Below are 21,415 nucleotides of genomic sequence, written 5' to 3' on the forward strand. Positions count from 1 at the left end.
CCTGGGAAAAGGCTGGATTTGGGATGGGGGAAAAGCTGGATTTGGGATGGGACAGGGCTGGATTTGGGATAGGATGAACTGGATTAAATCCAGCCCTCTCCTGAGATCCTGGGGGTGTTGGGAATTTTTTGGGATCAGTTCCGTGCTCCAGCAGCTCCTGGCGGTTATTCCAGGTGGGAGCCGGGGCTCGGCTGCCTCTGGAATGTGGGAATGGGGAACGTTTGCACCTGGATCTGCTCCTGACGTCCCCATGGCAGCCCGGGCGGGAGGGGATGGAAGGATGGAGCTGCAGGAGACATTCCCGGCGTGCTCCTGACGGGCCGGAATTCCCGAGAGGATCCCGTCAATGGCGGCTCCAGATGGATTTGGCAGGAGCACAATTCCCCAGGGATGGATGGGACAGGGAATGTCCAGTGCAGGGACTGGCAAAGGGATAAACAACAGCTGGGAAAAGCGGGATGGGGACGGGCCGCGGAGCTGGGCGGGATTTGGGAAGGGAGGGATAACGGGAACGAGGCGGGAGCAGGGATTTGGGATTTGGGATCCATCCCTCTCCTCGGCAACACTGCCGGCTTTTCCGGGATTTCCCTTTGGAGTCTCCCCAGATTGTTGGAGGTGAACAGGGGAGTCTGGAGATGGGAAAAGGCTCCTGGAAGATGGAATTTCCTTTGGATCCTGGGGAAATCTGGGATGCTGGGAAGTGCTGATGGATTTCATGGAGCGTGGGGGATTGGAGGAATTTTGGAGGGCTGGGGAAGGAGGGAATGGGAGATGATCCCTGCTCAGGTTTTCTGGGAAAACGGAATCCCCAGGGATGCTCCCATGGGCCCCATGATTATCCCAGGAACTGGGCTCAGTAGCTCCATGGAAATCTGGGATTCCATGGAATGCAGCTGATCCCTGCAGATCCAACTTTGGGATGCTCCAGGCTGGGAGCTCTCTGGAACGAGGCTGGGAGATCCCAAAAAGGGATTGTTGGGATTTAGGGATCGCTCCGGAACCATGGGAGCGGCGGCGGACGCGGAGTGGCTGCGCTGGGTGAGCAAAAAATTCGGGAATGTCGCTGGGAAGGAGAAGGAAATCAGCCTGGAAGAGTTCAAATCCGCCCTGCAGGTCAAGGAGGTCAGGGATCCGTGGGAAGAGGGAATGGGATCCGTGGGAAGAGGGAACGGGATCCCTGAGAAAGAGGGGGGAGATCAGTGGGAATTCCCTGCTCCACAGCAACATTCTCTGATCCATTGGAACATTCCCTGCTCCACAGGAACATTCCCCATTCCCTGCTCCACGGGCACATTCCCTGCTCCACGGGAACATTCCCCATTCCCTGCTCTGTGGGAACATTCCCTGATCCATTGGAACATTCCCTGCTCCACAGGAACATTCCCCATTCCCTGCTCCACGGGCACATTCCCTGCTCCACGGGAACATTCCCCATTCCCTGATCCATTCCCCATTCCCTGCTCCACGGGAACATTCCCTGCTCCAGGGGCACATTCCCGCTTTTCCCGCAGTCCTTCTTTGCTGAGAGGTTTTTCGCGCTCTTCGATTCCGACGGGAGCGGCTCCCTGAGCCGGGAGGAGCTGCTGGGATCCCTGCGCCGGCTGCTCCGCGGGAATTCCACGGAAAAGCTCCGCTTCCTCTTCCAGGTGTACGATGTGGATGGTGAGAGGAGGAAAGCGGGATTCGTCGGGGTTTTTTGGGATAAATTTGGGATTTGGTCTTCTCTGAGCATCCGGCTTTGGCTGGGCTGAGGCTGCTGCCCTCGTTCCATGTGGGAATGGGAAAATTCCAGCAGGAAGACAAGGATCACATCGGTCACACCTGAGGATTTCCCAGGATTTCCCATCAGCCGGGGAGAGCGGGATCTGCTCAGCTCCAATCCCAGCTCCCCATCCCACTTTCCTGAAATTGTGGGATTGTTAGGGTCGGAAAAGTCCTCAGAGATCGAATCCAACTGTTCCCATCCCCAACCCCCTTCCGATGCCTCCCTTTCCATGAAGGAATATTCCCAAATATCCAACCTCAGCCTCCCCTGGATGCCATTCCCATTATCCCATCGCTTGTTCCTGGGAGCAGATCCTGACCCATCCAGGATTTTGCACTGGAAAATCTGTAGCACTGTGGGATATCGGGATGGACTCCATAGGACTGTGGGATGTTGGGATCAAGCTGATTCTCCAGGGAGCAGATCCTGACCCAGCCAGGATTTTCCTCCCTGCAAGGAAAATTCCTGGATTAGGACTGGAAAATTGGGATGGAGGTGACTCCATGGGGCTGTGGAATTTTGGGATGGAGGTGACTCCGTAGGGCTGTGGGATAGCAGGATGGAGGTGACTCCGTAGAACTAGAATATCGGGATGGAGCTGACTCCGTAGGGCTGTGGGATATTGGGATGGAGCTGACTCCATATAGGGCTGTGGGATAGCAGGATGGAGGTGACTCCGTAGGGCTGTGGGATAGCAGGATGGAGGTGACTCCGTAGGGCTGTGGGATATCGGGATGGAGCCGACTCTATGGGGCTGTGGGATATTGGGATGGAGGTGACTCCATGGGGCTGTGGAATTTCGGGATTCTCCCGGTTTCCAGGGAGCGGCTCCATCGACGCCGAGGAGCTGCGGGTGGTGCTCCGGGGCTGTCTCCGGGAGAGCTCCCTGGCCCTTCCCGAGGAGCGCCTCGGGGCCCTGAGCCAGGCCCTGCTCCAGGCCCTGGACCGGGATCACAGCGGCTCCATCACCTTCCCGGAGCTCCAGGAGCAGCTGGAGGCGTTCCCGGAACTCCTGGAGAACCTGAGCATCAGGTGGGGAGGGGAACTCCGGGATTTCTGGGACAGGATTCCATGGGGAGCCCGCAGTGGGGCTGGGAGCAGCTGGAGAGGTTTGGGATTGGATCACGGATGGGTTGGGATGGGTTTGGGATGGGTGCAGGGTTAGGATCAGGGATGGTTTGGGATGGGACAGCGTTTGGATTTTGGGATGGATGCAGGGATGCTGCCACCCTGCGCTGGGTACTTCTCCAGCTCCCTGCTCCCCATCCAAACACCCCCAAATTCCCATCCAAACCCCAATTCCCATTTTCCCAGTGCTGCCAGCTGGCTGAAGCCCCCCAGTGCCAGTCCTGCTGAGCCCTGGCTGTGCTGCTGCTCCCGGGAATCCCGCGGGGACCAGCGGGCCGGGATGGGCTGCTGCTCCCGGGGCTCGCCACCTCGGCGCTGCTGCTCGCCCTGGGCGCTCTGTGGCACCGGGAGCGCGGCCCCGCCCTGGCGCTGGCCCGGGGCTGCGGGCAGAGCCTCAACCTCAACTGCGCCCTGCTGGCCGTGAGTGCCCCGGACACCGGGGACACCGGGGGGACACGGACGGGAGGGAGCCGGGAAGGCCGGGAGGGTCCTGGGGTAGCCAGGAGGGACGCTGGCCCAAAGGTTCCTGTTGTCCCCGGCGTTTTCCATGGTCCCCCAACATCTCCCGTTCCCTCTGGAATTTCCCATTGTCCCCAGCATTTCCCATTCCCTCTGGAATTTCCCAGCGCCTCCCATTTCCATTTGCCCCCCGGGATCTCCGGGTGCCCCTCCCCTCGCCCACGGCTCGTCCCTGTCCCCTGTCCCCATCGCTGTCCCCGACCCTCGCCCCTGCTCTCACCTCCGTCCCTGTCCCCTGCCGCTGTCCCCTCTTTGCCCTGTCCCTGCTCTCACCTCCGTCCCTGTCTCCTGTCCCTGTCCCCTCTTTGCCCTGTCCCCTCTTTGCCCCTGTCCCCGGTGTCCCCTCTCTGCCCTGTTCACCTCCGTCCCTGTCCCCTGCCCCTGTCCCCTTTTTGCCCTGTCCCTGCTCTCACCTCCGTCCCTGTCTCCTGCCCCTGTCCCCTCTTTGCCCTGTCCCCTGCCCCTGTCCCCGGTGTCGCCGCTGTCGCCAGGCGCTGATGCTGCGGCGCTCTCTGACCTGGCTGCGCTCCTCGCCGCTGGCGGAGCTGTTCCCGCTGGAGCTGCACGTGCGGGGCCACGAGCGCGTGGGACACCTGGTGCTGGCCCTGGGGACCGCGCACGCGGGGGCACACCTGGCACACGCGGGTCAGTGACAGGGGACACGGGGGCACACCTGGCACAGTGGGGTCAGTGACAGGGGACAAACCTGGCACACGCGGGTCAGTGACAGGGGACACGGGGGCACACCTGGCACAGGGGGTCAGTGACAGGGGACCACACCTGGCACAGGGGGTCAGTGACAGGGGACATGGGGACACACCTGGCACAGGGGGTCAGTGACAGGGGACATGGGGACACACCTGGCACAGGGGGTCAGTGACAGGGGACACACCTGGCACAGGGGGTCAGTGACAGGGGACACACCGGGCACAGGGGGTCAGTGACAGGGGACACGGGGACACACCTGGCACAGACGGCCCAGTGGGACAGGGAGCCCAGGGATGGGGGATCATGTCCCGGGCTCCCATGGGAGGGGTGTCCGTGTCCCAGGGAGGGGGGGATGCCCTGGAGGAGGGGTGGCCGTGCCGGGGGTGCTGCGAGGGCACGGGCGGGGACAGGGACAGTGGCCGAGCAGGGGCCATGGGCCGGGCAGGGCACGGAGGGCAGCTGCGGGCTGTGATCCCCCTCTAGCGGCTCCCGCCGGACAGCCGAGGTCCTGAGCGGGATCCCAACCCCGGTATTCCCAAATCCCGGCGCCCCGCACCCTGGCACTCCCGGTGCTGAGCTGTGCCCGTGTCCCCAGGGCTGGCGGCGCTGGGCGAGCGGGCGCGGCCGGGCGCCGGTGGCGTTGGTGGCACTGCCCCGCAGAGCGGGCTGGCGCTGCTGGCGCTGCTCCTGGCCATGCTGGCCTGCTCCAGCCCCTGCGTGCGGCGCGGCGGCCACTTCGAGGTGATCCCATGGGAATTCCCGGCTGGAATGGCGGGGGTGCCGTGGTGGGAAGGGGTCACCCCCGGGTGCCCATCCTGGTGCTGGCCCGTGGGACCCCGGGAGCCCTGGGCACGCCACACTCGCAGTTTGGGGTTTCTGGGATTTTCTTCTCCACGGGACCCAGGGAATGGTTTCCCACAGGGATATTGGGATGGAATTCCCAGGGAAGCTGTGGGTGCCCCTGGATCCCTGGGAGTGTCCCTGAAGCAGGCGGGGATAGTGGGAGGTGTTGGGATTGGAACTGGATGGGGTTAAAGTCCTTTCCTTCTCCCCAATCCCAGAGATTCCAGGATTCCCTTGGGCTGCCTTTTCCCACTGGGATACCCAGACAGCCCCACTCGGAAGCACCATGTGGGTCCAGCACTTCCCACTCCCGTTCCCATTCCCATCCCCACTCCCATTGCCAGGTTTTTTACTGGAGTCACCTCTCCTACATCCCCGTGTGGATCCTGCTGCTCCTGCACGCTCCCCACTTCTGGAAGTGGTTCCTGATTCCCGGCTCCCTGTTTGTGCTGGAGAAGGTTCTGGGCTGGGCGTGGCGCTGGGCGGGGGATCTGCACATCCTGGAGGCCAAGCTGCTGCCCTCCAAGGTGGGAATAAACCCCAAATCTCAAATATCCCACATCCCAAACACCCCAAATCCCAAACATCCCACATCCCAAATCCGACCCATCCATCCATCCATCCCAAATCCCACCATCCCACCTCCTCCTGGCACTCTGGGAATGAAGGAACAAAATAACACGGAAAAGCTGGAGGTGGCAGTGGGAGGCCAAAAGAATTCCTTTATTTCCAAGCCTTTTTCCTTATTTTTTTTTAATGAAAATTCATGGAACAACCAGGGCAGAACAAAAACTCCTGGAAACTCAGAGTTTTTTCCCCACATCCTGCAGTTTGAGCCCAGTCCGAACTGGGATTTTGTGCAACCCAGACTGGGCAGGGAACGGGGAACAAACCCGATGGCAGGCAGAACCCGGAATTCCAGCTCCACGGAAACCAGCAGGAGACATCCTTTGGAGATTCCCAGTTTTCCTGCTCCCGTTCTCCTGCAGGTGACCCACCTGGTGATCCAGAGGCCGAAATCCTTCCGCTTCCAGCCGGGGGATTACGTCTACCTGAACATCCCGGCCATCGCCGCCTACGAGTGGCACCCCTTCTCCATCAGCAGCGCTCCGGAGCAGCCAGGTTCCTCGTGCGCCCCGAAAATTCCCCTGGAACGTTTCCCACCCCCAGGATCTGTTCCCAACCCCAGAATCGGTTTTCCATCCCCAGGATCTGTTTCCCACCCTTGGGATCTGTTTTTCATCCCCAAGATCTGTGAGCCACTCCTAAGATCTGTTTCCCATCCCTGGAATGTTTTCCATCCCTGAGATCTGTTTTCCATCCCCAGGATCTCTTATCCCACCCCTGGGATCATTTCCCATCCCTGGGATCCATTCCCACCCCCAGGACCTGTTTTCCATGCCCACGGTGATGTTTTTCCAGCTGGGATGGGGCTTGGAGCGAGCCGGGCTATGGGAGGCAGTTCCAGGGGATGAGTTGGGTTTGAAGTTCTTCCCAGTCCAGAGAATTCCAGGATTTTGGGGTTGATCCCACAGAAACCCTGTGGCTGCACATCCGGGCGCGGGGCCAATGGACCACCAAGCTCTACGAGTACTTCCAGCAGCTGGAATTGCACGGCCCGGAGCCAAACCTGCCCAGGAAAAGCTGGAGGGAGCGGAGGAGCCGGCACTGGGAACAGGTGGGATTGTGGGATTGGGATCAGAGCAAGGGGATGGGCGCACATGGATGTGGAGTGGATCCCACGGGATCATCCCAGCTGGATGGTTCCTTGGGATGAACATTCCCTGCTTGTCCAGCCTTGAAGGACTTGTGTCCTATGGAATGGGAATTTGTGCTCCATGGAACGGGATTTGGGATGGATGGATGGGATGGTGGGATTTGGGATTGGTGGGATTTTGTGCTCCATGGAACGGGATTTGGGATGGATGGATGGGATGGTGGGATTTGGGATTGGTGGGATTTTGTGCTCCGTGGAATGGGAATTGCTGTGACCCTGCTGAGGCCCAGCAGATCCCTGGAGCGCTGATCCCAGCCTTTGTTCCCAGGAAGGATCCGTGGCATCTGGAGGGGACGGAGCCGTGGAGCTGACGGCATTCCAAGCCTCTGGAGCTGCTTTCCCAGGAAAGGACCCGGAGCAGGGGGTGAGCCAGGGCCTGGATCCCAAATGGGATAAAGCTCCTTAAAAAGCTCCTCTTCGGAAAGAAATTCCTTGGATATTATGGTGGCATTGGCAGCTGGAATTGCGTGTGGGAAAATGTCCAAATCCAGGGAATTTCGGGAGTGCTTGGGAATGGGGGTGGTCACTGCTCCCCTCTCCTGCAGGGCGCTGGGCCCGGGGAGACACAGCGGAGCTGCAGCGTCAAGGTGAGGATGCTCCTGCCTTTCCTGGATCCCGGGAAATGCGCTGGGAGCAGCATTCCCACCATCCCATCCCTGTTCCTGTCCATCCCATCCTCATTCCCACCACCCATCCCCATTCCCAGCTGCTCCATCCCTGTGCATGGACGATCCCACCTGGGGCTGATCCAAACCCTGCCCTGCTGAAAAACTCCAGTCCTTCCCACCCATTCCTTGCTCCCACAAAACCCCGGGAAGATCCCAAATCCCAGGATCCCCTTTGTGCCCTTCTCCTCCCCCTGGAACGGCTGGATCCGTCCCTGAGCCTGATCTCTCCCAGTGCTTCCTGGACGGTCCCTACGGAACGCCGAGCCGGCGGATCTTCAGCTCGGAGCACGCCGTCCTCATCGGAGCCGGCATCGGGATCACGCCCTTGGCCTCCATCCTGCAGAGCATCATGATCCGGTGCGTCCCCCGAGCCCGGGAATGTCCCAGGGAGCCGGGATGGATGCCCGGGGGGAGCTGTCCTCCATCCCGGGGATTCATTCCCATGGCCGCGGGTGGGGCCTCCCTCGGGGCCAGGATTTCCCTTGGGAATTTGGGCTGCGGGAAGGGAGCTGGAGGAGCTTGGCCATGGAGCCTGCCATGCCAAGGGAGGGATGGGAATGGGCAGGAAGGAGCAGGAAAAGGAAGGAGAATGCAGGAATGGGCAAGAAGGGGAAGGAAGGAGCAGGAAAAGGTAGAAAGGGATGGGAAGGAGCAGGAATGGGAAGGATGGAACAGGACAAGGCAGGAAGGAGAAGGAAGAGGGAGGAGGAATGAGCAGGAATGGGAAGGAGGGAGCAGGAATGGGAAGAAATGGGAAGAAATGGGCAGGAATGGGAAGGAGGGAGCAGGAATGGGCAGGAATGGGAAGGAAGGAGCAGGAATGGGAAGAAATGGGAAGGAAGGAGCAGGAATGGGAAAGAAGGAGCAGGAATGGACAGGAATGAGCAGGAATGGGAAGGAGGGAGCAGGAATGGACACGAAGGAGCAGGAATGGGAAAGAAGGGGCAGGAATGAGCAGGAATGAGCAGGAAGTGCCGCTGCCCCACTCAGGTACCGGCGGCGGAAGCAGAGCTGCCCCAGCTGCCATTTCTCCTGGAGCGAGGAACGGCGGGATGAGGAGATGACGCTCCGGAAGGTGGGAAAGGGAACGGGAGCAGGAGGGGATGTGGGATCCAGGCTTGGCCTGGGATGGGGCTGCAGGGTCTGGGGAGCTCGGGAGCATCCCTCAGCTCCGGGAGCTTTGGGAATGGGGGCTGGATCTGGTGCTGGGATCTGGTACCAGGATCTGGTGCCGGGATCCAGGGAGATCCCAAGCCGAGGCTGTCCCGCCCTGCCAGGTGGATTTCATCTGGATCATGCAGGACCAGCAGCACCTGCAGTGGTTCCTGGGGCTCCTGGCCCAGCTGGAGACGGAGCAGGCGGAGCTGGAGCCGGGAGGTGAGCGGGAGCACCCAGGTCATTCCCGGGAAAACCCCTGGATCCCGGCGGGCAGCTGGAATCCCTGGCATCTCCAGGGAAGTTCCTGGAGCTGCACCTGTACGTGACGTCGGCGCTGGGCACGGGCGACGTGAAGGCGCTGGGGCTGCAGCTGGCCCTGGACCTGCTGGCGGCCCGGGAGCAGCGGGATTCCATCTCCGGGCTCCGCAGCCGCACCCGGCCCGGCCGCCCCGACTGGGCCAAGGTCAGGGAGCCGGCATCCAGGGAACGGGAATGCTGCGGGTGGAGAGGGTCAGCAGCGCCAAGGGAGCAGGGAATCGGGGAATGGGATCATGGAACAGGATCAGAGAACCTGGGAATGGGATCAGAGAATCAGGGAATTGGGGAATGGGATTGTGGAACAGGGTCAGAGAACTGGGGAATGGGATCAGGGGATCGGGGAATGGGATCAGAGAATCATGGAATGGAATCATGGAATGGGATCATGGAATCATGGAATAGGATCAGAGAATCAGGGAATGGCTTGGGAGGGAATGGGAAGATGACCTCATTCCAAGCTTCTGATCTCGGTCAGGGATCATGGAGTCACGGAATGGGATCAGGAAGGGAGCAGGGAATCGGGGAATGGGATCATGGAACAGGATCAGAGAACCTGGGAATGGGATCAGAGAATCAGGGAATTGGGGAATGGGATTGTGGAACAGGGTCAGAGAACTGGGGAATGGGATCAGGGGATCGGGGAATGGGATCAGAGAATCATGGAATCAGAGAATCATGGAATGGGATCATGGAATCATGGAATGGGACCAGAGAATCAGGGAATGAGTTGGAAGGGAATGGGAAGATGACCTCATTCCAAGCTTCTGATCTCGGTCAGGGATCATGGAGTCACGGAATGGGATCAGGGAATTGGGGAATGGAATAATGGAATGGGATCAGAGAATTGGGGAATGGGATCAGAGAATCAGGGAATGGGTTGGGAGGGAATGGGAAGATGATCTCACTCCAAGCCTCTGATCTGGGTCAGATTGTGGAGTCATGGAATGGGACCAGGGAATCATGGAATGCGATCAGAAAATCAGGGAATGGGAAGATGGTCTCATTCCAAGCTTCTGATCTGGCTCAGGGATCAGGGAATTGAGGAATTGGATCAGGGAGTCATGGAAAGGGTTGGATTGGAAGGACCCCAAAGATGACCTCATTCCAAGTGCCTCATCCAGCCCAGGGATGATGGAATGGGGCCAAGGGAGGATGGGGCGGGCAGGGATGGAAGGGCCCGGCGTGTTCCCGATCCCGGCGTGTTCCCGATCCCGGCGCGTTCCCGATCCCGGCGCGTTCCGGGTCCCGGCGCGTTCCCGATCCCGGTGTTTTCCCGGATCCCGGCGCGTTCCCGGATCCCGGCGCGTTCCCGATCCCGGTGCATTCCCGGATCCCGGCGCGTTCCCGATCCCGGCGCGTTCCGTGCAGGTGTTGGGGCAGGTGGCGGCGGAGCGGCGCGGGAAGGTGCGCGTGTTCTTCTGCGGCTCCGCGGGGCTGGCCAAGGTCATCCGCCGGCACTGCCGCAGCTTCGGCTTCCGCTTCTCCAAGGAAAACTTCTGAGCGGAGCCCATCCCGCGGCATTCCAGCCGGGATCCGCTGGGGCGCCAGCGGGGGATGGGCAACGCTTCCTTCGCAGCCGGGGAATAAAGCAGGAAAAGATGGGGAAGCTCCCTTTGGATCTTGAGGGAACGATGGGAATGCTGGGGTTCATGGAAGCCATTCCAGCTCCTTGGAAAAACCAAGGAAAAACTGGGATGGGAGTCGGTGTCCGAGAGGCGCCACTCCTTCCAACGTGGAACCTGCGCTGGATTGAGATTGGTTTCCTGGTAAATCAAGGGAACCCAGGAATCGGGAGCTGGCGAGGCTGTGGGTAACAATTCCCCTTGGAATTCCTGATTTTCCAGCCTTTCCCAGGCCTGGGATCTCCTCCGAAGCAGCAGCTCCTGGTGGGCAAGGTGCAGAATTCCCGGGGTTCACGTTGGGTCGGGATTGTACCGCGTTCATCCAGGCTCTGTTGGGTTTATCCCGACCTGGGTGGTTTTTCGGGATGGAGGATCTGGAATTTGGAATCATGGAATTCCTCCTCTTGGAAAAGCCCTTGGAGATCCTGGCCTCCAACCATGCCGCTGTCCCAAGTGCCACATCCAAAGGGTTTCAATCCCTCCGGGATGGGATTCCAGCCCTGCCTGGCAGCTCCTGCATGCCTGGAGCTTTTCCAGGTGGGAATTTTCCAGGTGGGAATTTTCCCAACATTCCCAAACCTCCCCTGGCGCAGCCGCCCCACCCCCCCGCTCTCCCTGAGCCGCCCTGCCCAGCCCGCCGCTCTCCCGGTTCCTCTCATCAGTTATTCATTAATTACTCATTAATTATTCATTAATCCCCGTTAATTATCGCGATCAAAGCCGGCGGCTCCCGCCTCACGCGGCCTCGCCACGTGACCACGCTGTGGGCGGGGCCCCAACCAGCCAATCAACGGCACGCTCCGCCCGGAAGCCCCGCCCCTTAAAGGCGCGCTTCTGATTGGTGGCCGCCGCTCTCGCGGGAAGCCGGGGCGGGGCCGCTCCCGCCGCTCCCCCGGCGCGCGAGGGCGGGGCCCCGGCGCGGCCCCTCCGTGCTCCCCCCGCTGCCCCGCGCGGGGGTTCCGCCGCCCGCCAGGCCCCGGGCGCAGGTGAGGAGCGGGCCGGGATTCCCGGGAATTCCCGGGATAACGGGAATGCTGGGCATGGCGGGAGGGCCGGGGGTCACGGCAGCGGGAGGGAGGGAGGGCAGCGGGATTGCCCGGGCTGGGCGTGCGCGGGCCGCCTCGGGGTTGCTGCCAGAGCCTGGAACGAGGGAATGGGAGCGATGGGAATTTGGGAATTCGGGAATCCGGGCTGGGAATGCGGGAATGTGGGCTGGGAATGTGCGGGAGTACGGGATAAGGGCTGGGGGGACGTGGAGTGCGGGAATCGCGGCTCTGGGATTCGGCAATATGGGAGCTGGGATTCCTGGGATTCCCTGAGGATTTTCCTGGAATTCTGAAGCGTTTCCTGGGAATCAGGGGAGTTTCCTGGGAATAGCAGGATTTCCCTGGAAATGTCAGGATTTCCCTGGAACTCTGAGGAGTTTCCTGGGAATACCAGGATTTCTCAGAAAAAGCTCCATCTGGGGCTGCTCCAGCTCCATTTTCCCTGCAGGAATCCCAAGAGGAATCCCTGAATCCCGGCATTTTTGCCTCTGGAAGCTCGAGATGCGTTAGAATTCCAAGAATTCCCAGAATTCCCTTTCCCTAAGGTAAGAGTGGAGCTGCTTTTCCCCATTCCCGTTTATTCCCAGCTCTGCTGGGATCCCTGGAGTTCCTATCCCAGCTTGGATCCCACTTTTCCCTAATTCCTGGGAATGTTGGCACTGACCCTGCACAGGGGCACCATTCCCATCCAGGAAATCCCAAATCCGTGTCCTGATCCCGTTTTCCATGGTTTTCCTGGACTGTTCCACCATGAGTGCCATTCCCAGCTGGAACATCCCAAATCTCCCTCCTGATCCTGGTTTTTTCCCACGTTTTTCCTTGGTTTTCCCTGGTTTTCTCTGTTTTCCCAGGAACGCAGCACCATGCACTGCCTGGCCCTCCCATCCTGACCATTCCCACCAGGACCACCCCAAATCCCTCTCCTGATCCCGTCTATCCATGTTTTTCCCAGGAATGCAGGACTGTATGCTGATCATTCCCACCCCAAATCCGTCGTGATCCAAGTTTTATGTGTTTTCCCCCATTTTTCCCAGGAATGCAGCACCGTGCGCTGACCATTCCTATCAGGAACATCCCAAATCCCTCTCCTGATCCCGTTTTTCCCTGTTGTTTTTCCCAGGAATGCAGGACTGTTTGCTGACAATTCCCATCCAGAACACCCCAAATCCCTCTCCTGATCCTGTTTTTCCGCGTTTTTCCCCATTGTTTTTCCCAGGAATGCAGCACCATGCACTGACCATTCCCATCCAGAACACCCCAATTCCCTCTCCTGACCCCGTTTTTCCCTGTTTTTCCCTGGTTTTCCCAGGAATTCTGCACTGTGCGCTGACAATTCCCATCATTCCCACCCCAAATCCCTCTCCCGATCCCGTTTATACACGTTTTTTTCCCCGTTGTTTTTCCCAGGAATGCAGGACTGTTTGCTGATAATACCCATCCAGAACACTCCAAATCCCTCTCCTGATCCTGTGTCGTTGTGTTTTTCCCTGTTTTTGCCAGGAATGCAGCACCATGCGCTGCCTGGCCTGGGTGCCATTCCCATCCAGAACACCCCAAATCCCTCTCCTGATCCCGTTTTTCCCTGTTGTTTTTCCCAGGAATGCAGGACTGTTTGCTGACCATTCCCACCAGGAACACCCCAAATCCCTGTCCTGATCCCGTTTATCCCCGTTTTTCCCTGTTTTTCCCAGGAATTCTACACCATGCGCTGACCATTCCCATCCAGAACACCCCAAATCCCTCTCCTGATCCCGTTTTGTTGTATTTTTCCCTGTTTTTGCCAGGAATGCAGCACCATGCGCTGCCTGGCCCTGTCACCCTGACCATTCCCACCCCAAATCCCGAATTCTGCACTGTGCGCTGACAATTCCCATCATTCCCACCCCAAATCCCTCTCCCGATCCCGTTTATACACGTTTTTTTCCCCGTTGTTTTTCCCAGGAATGCAGGACTGTTTGCTGATAATACCCATCCAGAACACTCCAAATCCCTCTCCTGATCCTGTGTCGTTGTGTTTTTCCCTGTTTTTGCCAGGAATGCAGCACCATGCGCTGCCTGATGCGCTGACCATTCCCATCCAGAACACCCCAAATCCCTCTCCTGATCCCGTTTTGTTGTATTTTTCCCTGTTTTTGCCAGGAATGCAGCACCATGCGCTGCCTGGCCCTGTCACCCTGACCATTCCCACCCCAAATCCCTCTCCTGACCCCGTTTTTCCCCGTTTTTCCCTGTTTTTGCCAGGAATGCAGCACCATGCGCTGCCTGGCGCGCCTCAGCTCCAAGGCGCTGCTGGTGCTGTGCTCGCTGCTGGCGCTGCTCTCGCTGCTGCTCTGGGCGCGCTGCTCGCGGCGTGCAGGGTGGCCTGGATGTTCTGGGGGAATGTGGGTAGGGTCAAGTGCATCAGCGGCATGGAAAGTGCGAGGCACGGCATTCCTGGGAAGCTTTGGGGTTGGGGTGGTCCTTAAAATGTGTTGGAAGTGGCGAAGTGAGCTGGACATTCCGGTGGCACTGGTAAAGTCCATGACAGGGTCAAGTGCTTCAATGGTGTGGAAGGTGGGAGCCTCGGCATTCCTGGGAAGCTTTGGGGTTGGGATGGTCCTTAAAATGTGCTCGAAGTGCAGAGTGAGCTGGATGTTCTGGTGGGAATGTGGGAATGGAGGTGGCACCGGTAAAGTCTGTGACAGGGTCAAGTGCTTCAATGGTGTGGAAGGTGGGAGCCTCGGCATTCCCCATGGGAAGCTTTGGGGTCGGGATGGTCCTTAAAATCTCCTGGAAGTGCAGAGTGAGCTGGATGTTCTGTGGGAATGTGGGTAGGGTCAAGCGCATCAGCAGTGTGGAAGGTGCGAGGCACGGCATTCCTGGGAAGCTTTGGGGTTGGGATGGTCCTTAAATTGTGTTGGAAGTGGCAAAGTGAGCTGGACATTCCGGTGGGGATGTGGGAACGGAGGTGGCACCAGTAAAGTCTGTGGCGGGGCCAAGTGCATCAGTGGCATGGAGGGTGGGGGGCAGGGCATTCCCCATGGGGAATGTTTGGGGTTGGGATGGTCCTTAAAATCTCCTGGAAGTGCAGAGTGAGCTGGATGTTCTGTTGGAAATGTGGGAATGGGAGTGGTGACACAGTCAAGTGCATCAGTGGTGTGGAAGGTGGGAGCCTGGGCATTCCCCATGTGGAGTCCTTGGGGTTGGGATGATCCCTAAAATGTGCTGGAAGTGCAGTGACCTGGATGTTCTGGTGGGAATGGAGGTGGCACTGGCAAGGTCTGTGAGGGGGTCAAGGGCATCAGTAGAGTAGAAGGTTTTGTGGGATTGGGGTGATCCCGAAAATCTCCTGGAAGTGCTCCTTAAAGTGGTTTGGAAGTGGGAAGTGACCCGGATTTGGTGCCGGGAATGTGGGAATGGGGTTTTGTGGTGGCACCTCCAGCCTTGGGATCGCCAGGGATGAGTTGAGTGGGATGGGACACAGGGAATGGCTCCCAGTGCTGGAGGGCAAGGGTGGATGGGATTTTGGGAAGGAGTTCCTGGCTGGGCTGGAATTCCCAGAGAAGCTGTGCCTGCCCCTGGATCCCAGGAATGTCCAATGCCGGCGTGGAGCACCTGGGATTGTGGAAGTGGCCCAGCCCTTGGAAGGGCTGGAACGGGGTGGGATTGAGGTTCCCTTGCAGCCAGCCCATTCCACAATTCCATAAAAGCCGGGAAGATGACACCAGGGATTCCTCTGCCAGCTAAAACCACAGACTTCTGGATTTTAGTGGGAAAGGGCTCAACCCCCTCCTTCCCCAGGACTTCTGTCCAACCTCCAACCCCATTGATGGAACTCGCAGAATTTCGGGGTGCAGAGGAGGAATTTTCCCCTCATTCCAACGCTTTTTCCGTGTTTTTCCCGGGCAGGAGTTCCTCTCTCCACACAGTGGGGCCCTCAGGGCTACTTCTACCCCATCCAGATCGCCCAGTACGGGCTGAGCCACTACAGCAAGAACCTGACGGAGAAGCCGCCCCACGTGGAGGTGTACGAGACGGCGGGGGACGGGAACAGCGGGAATACCGGGAATAACGGGAACGGGGAGTGGACGGTGCCCAAGGGCTGCTCCCTCACCACCGTCTGGGACAAGTCCCGCCTCACCGGAGTCAAGCAGTTCTCCTGCCCAGGTGGGTGGTGGGAATTCCAGCGGGTGGTGGAGCAGGGAATGGGAATTGTTAAAAGCTGGTGTTTTGTTTGGCTTTTGTTCCCAATCCTTCATTCCCAGTCCTTTCCATCCCCAATCCTTCGTTCCCAATCCTTCGTTCCAGTCCTTCCTTTTCATTTCCAATCCTTCACTGCCAGTCCTTAGTTCCCTACCCCTTTAATTCCCAATCCTTCATTCCCAGTCCTTTCCATCCCCAATCCTTCGTTCCCAATCCTTCGTTCCAGTCCTTCCTTTTCATTTCCAATCCTTCATTGCAAATCCTTCATTCCCTACCCCTTTAATTCCTAGTCCTTCATTCCCAATTCTTTTCATACCTTGTGCTTCATTTCCTGTCCTCTTCATCCTTTTCATTCTCCATTCCTTTTATTCCCCATTCTTTTTCTTCCCAATCCTTTGTTCCCAGTCCTTCATTCCCAGTCCTTCATTCCCCGTCCTCCATTCCCCATCCTTTTCATTCCTTATCCTTCATTCCCAATCCAATCAGGTGAAACAGCCCAGAAACGTTGAATTATTGAAGGGCTGCTCTAAAAGCTTTGGAATCCCTCCCGGGAGCGGGGACGGCCTCTGGAATCCGCTCCAACCCTTTGGAAACGGGAATCTTTCCATGCTGAGCGAGCCTTTCTCGGGGTTGCTTTTGCAGAAAGCTCCGAGGGCGTCTCCCTGGAGCTCAACAACGGCCGGGATTTCATCATCTCCTTCGACCTGAAGCTGCTGAGCAACGGCAGCGTGTCCGTGGTGCTGGAGACCACGGAGAGGAACCAGCTCTTCACCGTGCACTACGTGTCCAGCACGCAGCTCATCGCCCTCAGGGACAGGGACATCTTCTACGGCATCGGGGCGCGCAGCAGCTGGAGCACGCTCACCCGGGACCTGCTGACGGATCTCCGCAAGGGCGTGGGGCTCTCCAACACCAAGGCCGTGAAGCAAACCAAGATCATGCCCAAGAGGGTGCTGCGCTTGGTGGCCAAGGGCCGCGGCTTCCTGGACAACGTCACCATCTCGGCCACCGCCCACATGGCCGCCTTCTTCGCCGCCAGCCGCTGGCTGCTGCGCAACCAGGACGAGCGCGGCGGCTGGCCCATCATGGTCACCAGGAAGCTGGGAGAAGGCTTCAAATCCCTGGACCCGGGCTGGTACTCGGCCATGGCGCAAGGCCAGGCCATGTCCACGCTGGTCAGGGCCTACCAGCTGACCAAGGAGCCGGCGTTCCTGGGCGCGGCGCTCAGGGCCACGGCGCCCTTCAAGCTGCCGGCGGAGCAGCGCGGGGTCAAGGCGGTGTTCATGAACCGGCACGACTGGTACGAGGAGTACCCCACCACGCCCAGCTCCTTCGTGCTCAACGGCTTCATGTACTCCCTGATCGGCCTCTACGACCTGAAGGAGACGGCCGGAGAGAAGCTGGGCAAGGAGGCGCGGCTGCTCTACGAGCGCGGCATGGAGTCGCTCAAGGCCATGCTGCCGCTCTTCGACACCGGCTCGGGCACCATCTACGACCTGCGGCACTTCATGCTGGGCACGGCGCCCAACCTGGCGCGCTGGGACTACCACACCACGCACATCAACCAGCTGCAGCTGCTGGGCTCCATCGACGACGCGCCCGTCTTCAGGGAGTTCGTCAAGAGGTGGAAGAGTTACCTGCGGGGAGGGCGGGCCAAGCACAACTGAGCTCTTCCCCGTCCTTCCCAAAAATGCGGGGCCTTAAAACTGCTCCGGGGAGGGTTTGGGATCGGGACGCTCTCCCGCGTTGAGGTTGAGGTTGGGGTTGGTTGGGATTGGTTTTTCCTTTTCCGAGGAAAACGTTTGCAGAAGCCATAGAAGTCTTGGAAGCGCGGTCGCTGCCTGGAGAGCTCGTCCAGGGCCTCTTCAACCGGGATTTTGTGTCCGTGTTGGAGCAGCTCCCGTGGGATGAGCGCCGTCCATGGGAATCACTCGGAGCCTGGGAGTGCCAAGTGTGGCTTTGAAGTGGGGGGGGGTTTCCTAGGGATTCGCTTTTTTGGGATGAAAAATCCGCAGCTGGAATTTTTTGCCAGTTCTCTGCCTGGAGATCCTGGAGCTGGAGGGTTTCTTCATGGAAAACACGTGCCGGCATCATGGAAGCACAACTGGGAGCCTGGAGCACACAGCCCCGGGCCACCAGCACCCGTGTCCCCTCGGAGCTGGGATCCCTCATCCTGGTGTCCCCTCGGAGCTGGGATCCCTCATCCTGGTGTCCCCTCGGAGCTGGGATCCTTATCCCGGTCACCGGTGTCCCCTCGGAGCTGGGATCCCTCATCCTGGTGTCCCCTCAGAGCTGGGATCCTTTTTCCTGGAGCTCTGCGTTTTCTATGGGATTTTGGGATTCCAGCTGGGAGGTTCCCCACAGCTTTGGGGGCATTTTTGGGAATTGCTGAGTGGGACGTGGAGCTCGTCTGGAGTTCCTCAGGAAATTCAAGAATTCGGGAATTTTCATTTTCCTCCTGCTCCAGCCCATCCAGCATTGTAACAATTCCATCCCAGAGGTTTTTCCAGCTCTGCCTGGGCTGGAATTCCCAGAGAAGCTGTGGCTGCCTCTGGATCCCTGGAATGTCCAAGGCCAGCTTGGAGCAGCCTGGGACAGTGGAAGGGTCCCTGTGGAATGGGATGAGCTTTAAGGTCCTTCCCTCCAAACCATTCCATGATTCCATGATCCCACCGGCTGCCTGGTCCCGAACTCGAGGATGGACTTCAGGAATTCCACTGCTCCCATTCCATGGTGGAGCTGATCCCAATCCCAAAATCCCGGGCACGAGAACAACACCCATCTCCATCTTTTTATTGCTTTCATTTTTTGAGGCTTTTCCTTCATTCCTCACCGATCTCGGAGGGGTTTTTTCCCGGCTTTAATCCGCACGCTGCGGTCGGATCCGTCCATCTGATGGATGGCAGAGGAGAAATTCCAATACCAAAGGTAGCAGAGGGGAATTTTTTTCCATGCCCATGGAAACCTGACGGACACAATCCCACCCCAAACCTGGGATTCCTTCCCAAAAATCCGCTCCATCCTCCCCCCGCGTGTTCCTTCCATCATTTTCCCAGCTGGAAAACCCGGAGAGCCTCCTTGGGTGCTGCTCCAGGATGGTGCTGGTGCCTTACAGAGGCCGGAATTCCTCTTGGCTGGGTTTTTTGGGAATTGATGCCGATGGTGGGGTTGGAGTGCAGCCGATTTTCCCGCTCCGGAAGCGGGGGATGGGCATTCCAAGGTTGTCCCTCCACCCGGAGAGCCTCCTTGGGTGCTGCTCCAGGATGGTGCTGGTGCCTTACAGAGGCCGGAATTCCTCTTGGCTGGGTTTTTTGGGAATTGATGCCGATGGTGGGGTTGGAGTGCAGCCGATTTTCCCGCTCTGGAAGCGCTTGGAAGCATGGGATGGGCATTCCAAGGTTGTCCCTCGTGTCCCACCTCTTGTCCTTCCATCACCTTCTGGTGGCCTTAGACAGGTGGAGCTTCCAGGAATCCCCTAGAGGCTGCAAGTCCATGGAGAATCCATGGGAATATTCCTTAAATTCTCTTGTGCATTGGAAGAGGATCCTTGACCTTGCTGGCAGTGTCCAAAACTTCATGGAATTGATTCCAGTTTGGGATATTTTTGTTCATTTTCCTCCTTTAAACTACTCCCAAAGATCTTTGGGGCCAAGATCAGCTTTGATCCCAGATTTTCCTCTGGAGATCCGTGGCTCTTCCCGTGGGACCCTTTCTCCCTGGACACCGCTGGAAGTTTGGGATGGGCATTCCAAGGTTGTCCTTCCATCACCTTCTGGTGGCCTTAGCACGGGTGCAGCTTCCAGGAATCTCCACCAGAGGCTGCAGTTCCATGGAGAATCCATGGGGAATTCCTGATACTCCTTAAATTCCATTGTGCATTGGAAGAGGACCCTTGGCCGTGGAGCCGATCCCCAAAACTTCTTGGAGTTCATTCCAGTTTAGGATTTCTTCCTTCATTTCCATCTTCAAACTCCCAGAGATCTTTGGGACCCAGATCAGCTTCCATCCCAGATTTTCACCCTGAGATCCGTTGGCTCTTCCCATGGGATCCCCTCTCCGTGGCTCCCCCACCCCAACAACACAAGCACAACCCTCCCTGGATCCAGGAATTCCCTGGGATCCGGGCGTTCCCTGGGATCCGGCATTCCCTGGGATCCAGGCGTTCCCTGGGATCCGGGCATTCCCTGGGATCTGGGAATTCCCTGGGATCTGGGCGTTCCCTGGGATCCAGGATTTCCCTGGGATCCAGGAATTCCCTGGGATCTGGGCATTCCCTGGAAGCCGCTCATTCCCGTCCTCCTCCTCCCCGGGCGTGGCTTGGCTGGGATTTTGTTGGATTTTCCGGGATTTTCCCGAGGATCCCGATGGAAAATATGCAATAATTTGTTTACAGGATGCTCCGGGCAGGGCGCTCCTTTAAGCACAATGTGCACAGGATAGTTTTGTATTCCGCCCCTCCGGAATTTTTGGCGGGAAGAGGTTCTCCTACGTTTCTATGGGACATTGGGAATGCTTGGAAAGCTTTCTAAGACTGGGAAATAAATTTTTTTATCTTAAAAAAAAAGTGGGATGTCTTCCTTATTTGGGGACTTTCCAAGTATTTTATTTTCCAAGTATTTTATTTTCCAAGTATTTTATTTTCCAAATGTATTCCAGGTTTTTTTTTTTCCTGTGGTGGCTTTGAGGTGTTGTGGTTTTAAGGAGGTTTTCTTCTGGAAAAGTGGGAAAATGTGGATTTTTCCCATTAATGAAGGGCTTGGTGATTGAGGGAAGGAGCACAAGTGGTGGATTCCTGCTGGGAATTATTCCTGGTAAATCCAGCTCCTTTGGAGTTTTTTGGGATTTGTTAAATGAGGATTTTAATGGAGTGGTCATTAAAGATATCCCAGTGTTGGGAATGGGAAAATGCAGCTCCAGGGAATCCCAGAGCCCCTTCCAGGAATCCAGGGAGAGCTGGAGAGAGGGATTGGGATCAGAGGGGCAGCTCACAGGGAGTGGCTGGAAAAATTGGAAATTTAGATGGATCTTGGGAAGGAATTCCTGTCTGGGATGGAATTCCCAGAGAAGCTGCAGCTGCCCCTGAATCCTGGGAATGTCCAAGGAGCACCCTGGGATAGTGGGAGGTGTCCCTGCCCATCCCACCCAAAATATTCCGGGATTCTCCCGAGAGATTCCCATTCCTTGGCACGTTGGGATTGAAAGAGCCTTGGAGCATCCCTGAAGGTGGGAAGGGAATTCCAGAGCCCCGGGAATCCAGGGAAAAGCCATGTCGGGGTTAATCCCAGGAGTTCCCAGGACTTTCCCGTGGGATTGAAGTTCGGGATGGAGCTGGGAATCCACCAGGATCGCTTCTCCCAATTCCTGAGTAACTAAGGGATAACAATTAATAATAATTAATAATAACACTTAACGAACCGCTCATCCCTCTCCACCCCGCTGGAATCTCCCGCTCTCCGAACTTTGGGAAAGCCATTCCCAGCGGAACACTGCAGGAAAAGCAGGGAATTTTTGGGAAGCAGAACGGGAAAGCCGCCGGGCTGGGATTCACCCCCATCCAGGTGGGAATAAGCCGGGAATGAGCAGCCGCGGGCGGCCTGGGATGGCCAGGCTGCTCTGCGAGCGGGAGATGCTCGCCAGGCCTGGGAATTATTTTTTTCCTGCTTTTTTTCCACTTCCTCGCC

At 58.0% G+C, this 21,415-nt stretch overlaps 2 protein-coding genes across 2 annotated transcripts; both read left to right on the forward strand.

The window, feature by feature from the left end:
• Nucleotides 1–1,002: 1,002 nt before the first annotated feature.
• On the forward strand, nt 1,003–11,164 carry NOX5 (NADPH oxidase 5). The gene is made up of 17 exons (XM_039723025.1): nt 1,003–1,122; nt 1,512–1,662; nt 2,587–2,797; nt 3,080–3,105; nt 3,165–3,313; nt 3,904–4,057; nt 4,716–4,861; nt 5,308–5,490; nt 5,953–6,085; nt 6,499–6,641; nt 7,009–7,104; nt 7,286–7,465; nt 7,509–7,765; nt 8,399–8,483; nt 8,686–8,785; nt 8,863–9,029; nt 10,253–11,164. Exons 1-17 carry the CDS (start codon nt 1,003–1,005, stop codon nt 10,382–10,384), a joined length of 2,433 nt encoding a protein of 810 aa, XP_039578959.1. The 3' UTR covers nt 10,385–11,164.
• A 269-nt stretch (nt 11,165–11,433) lies between these two features.
• On the forward strand, nt 11,434–20,287 carry GLCE (glucuronic acid epimerase). The gene is made up of 6 exons (XM_039723030.1): nt 11,434–11,492; nt 11,984–12,097; nt 13,794–13,937; nt 15,374–15,698; nt 16,377–18,954; nt 19,133–20,287. Exons 3-5 carry the CDS (start codon nt 13,806–13,808, stop codon nt 17,399–17,401), a joined length of 1,482 nt encoding a protein of 493 aa, XP_039578964.1. The 5' UTR covers nt 11,434–11,492; nt 11,984–12,097; nt 13,794–13,805; the 3' UTR covers nt 17,402–18,954; nt 19,133–20,287.
• Nucleotides 20,288–21,415: the final 1,128 nt, after the last annotated feature.

The sequence above is a fragment of the Passer montanus genome, unplaced genomic scaffold, assembly GCF_014805655.1.
Source record: "Passer montanus isolate IOZ18808 unplaced genomic scaffold, ASM1480565v1 scaffold5, whole genome shotgun sequence".
Classification (NCBI taxonomy): domain Eukaryota; kingdom Metazoa; phylum Chordata; class Aves; order Passeriformes; family Passeridae; genus Passer; species Passer montanus.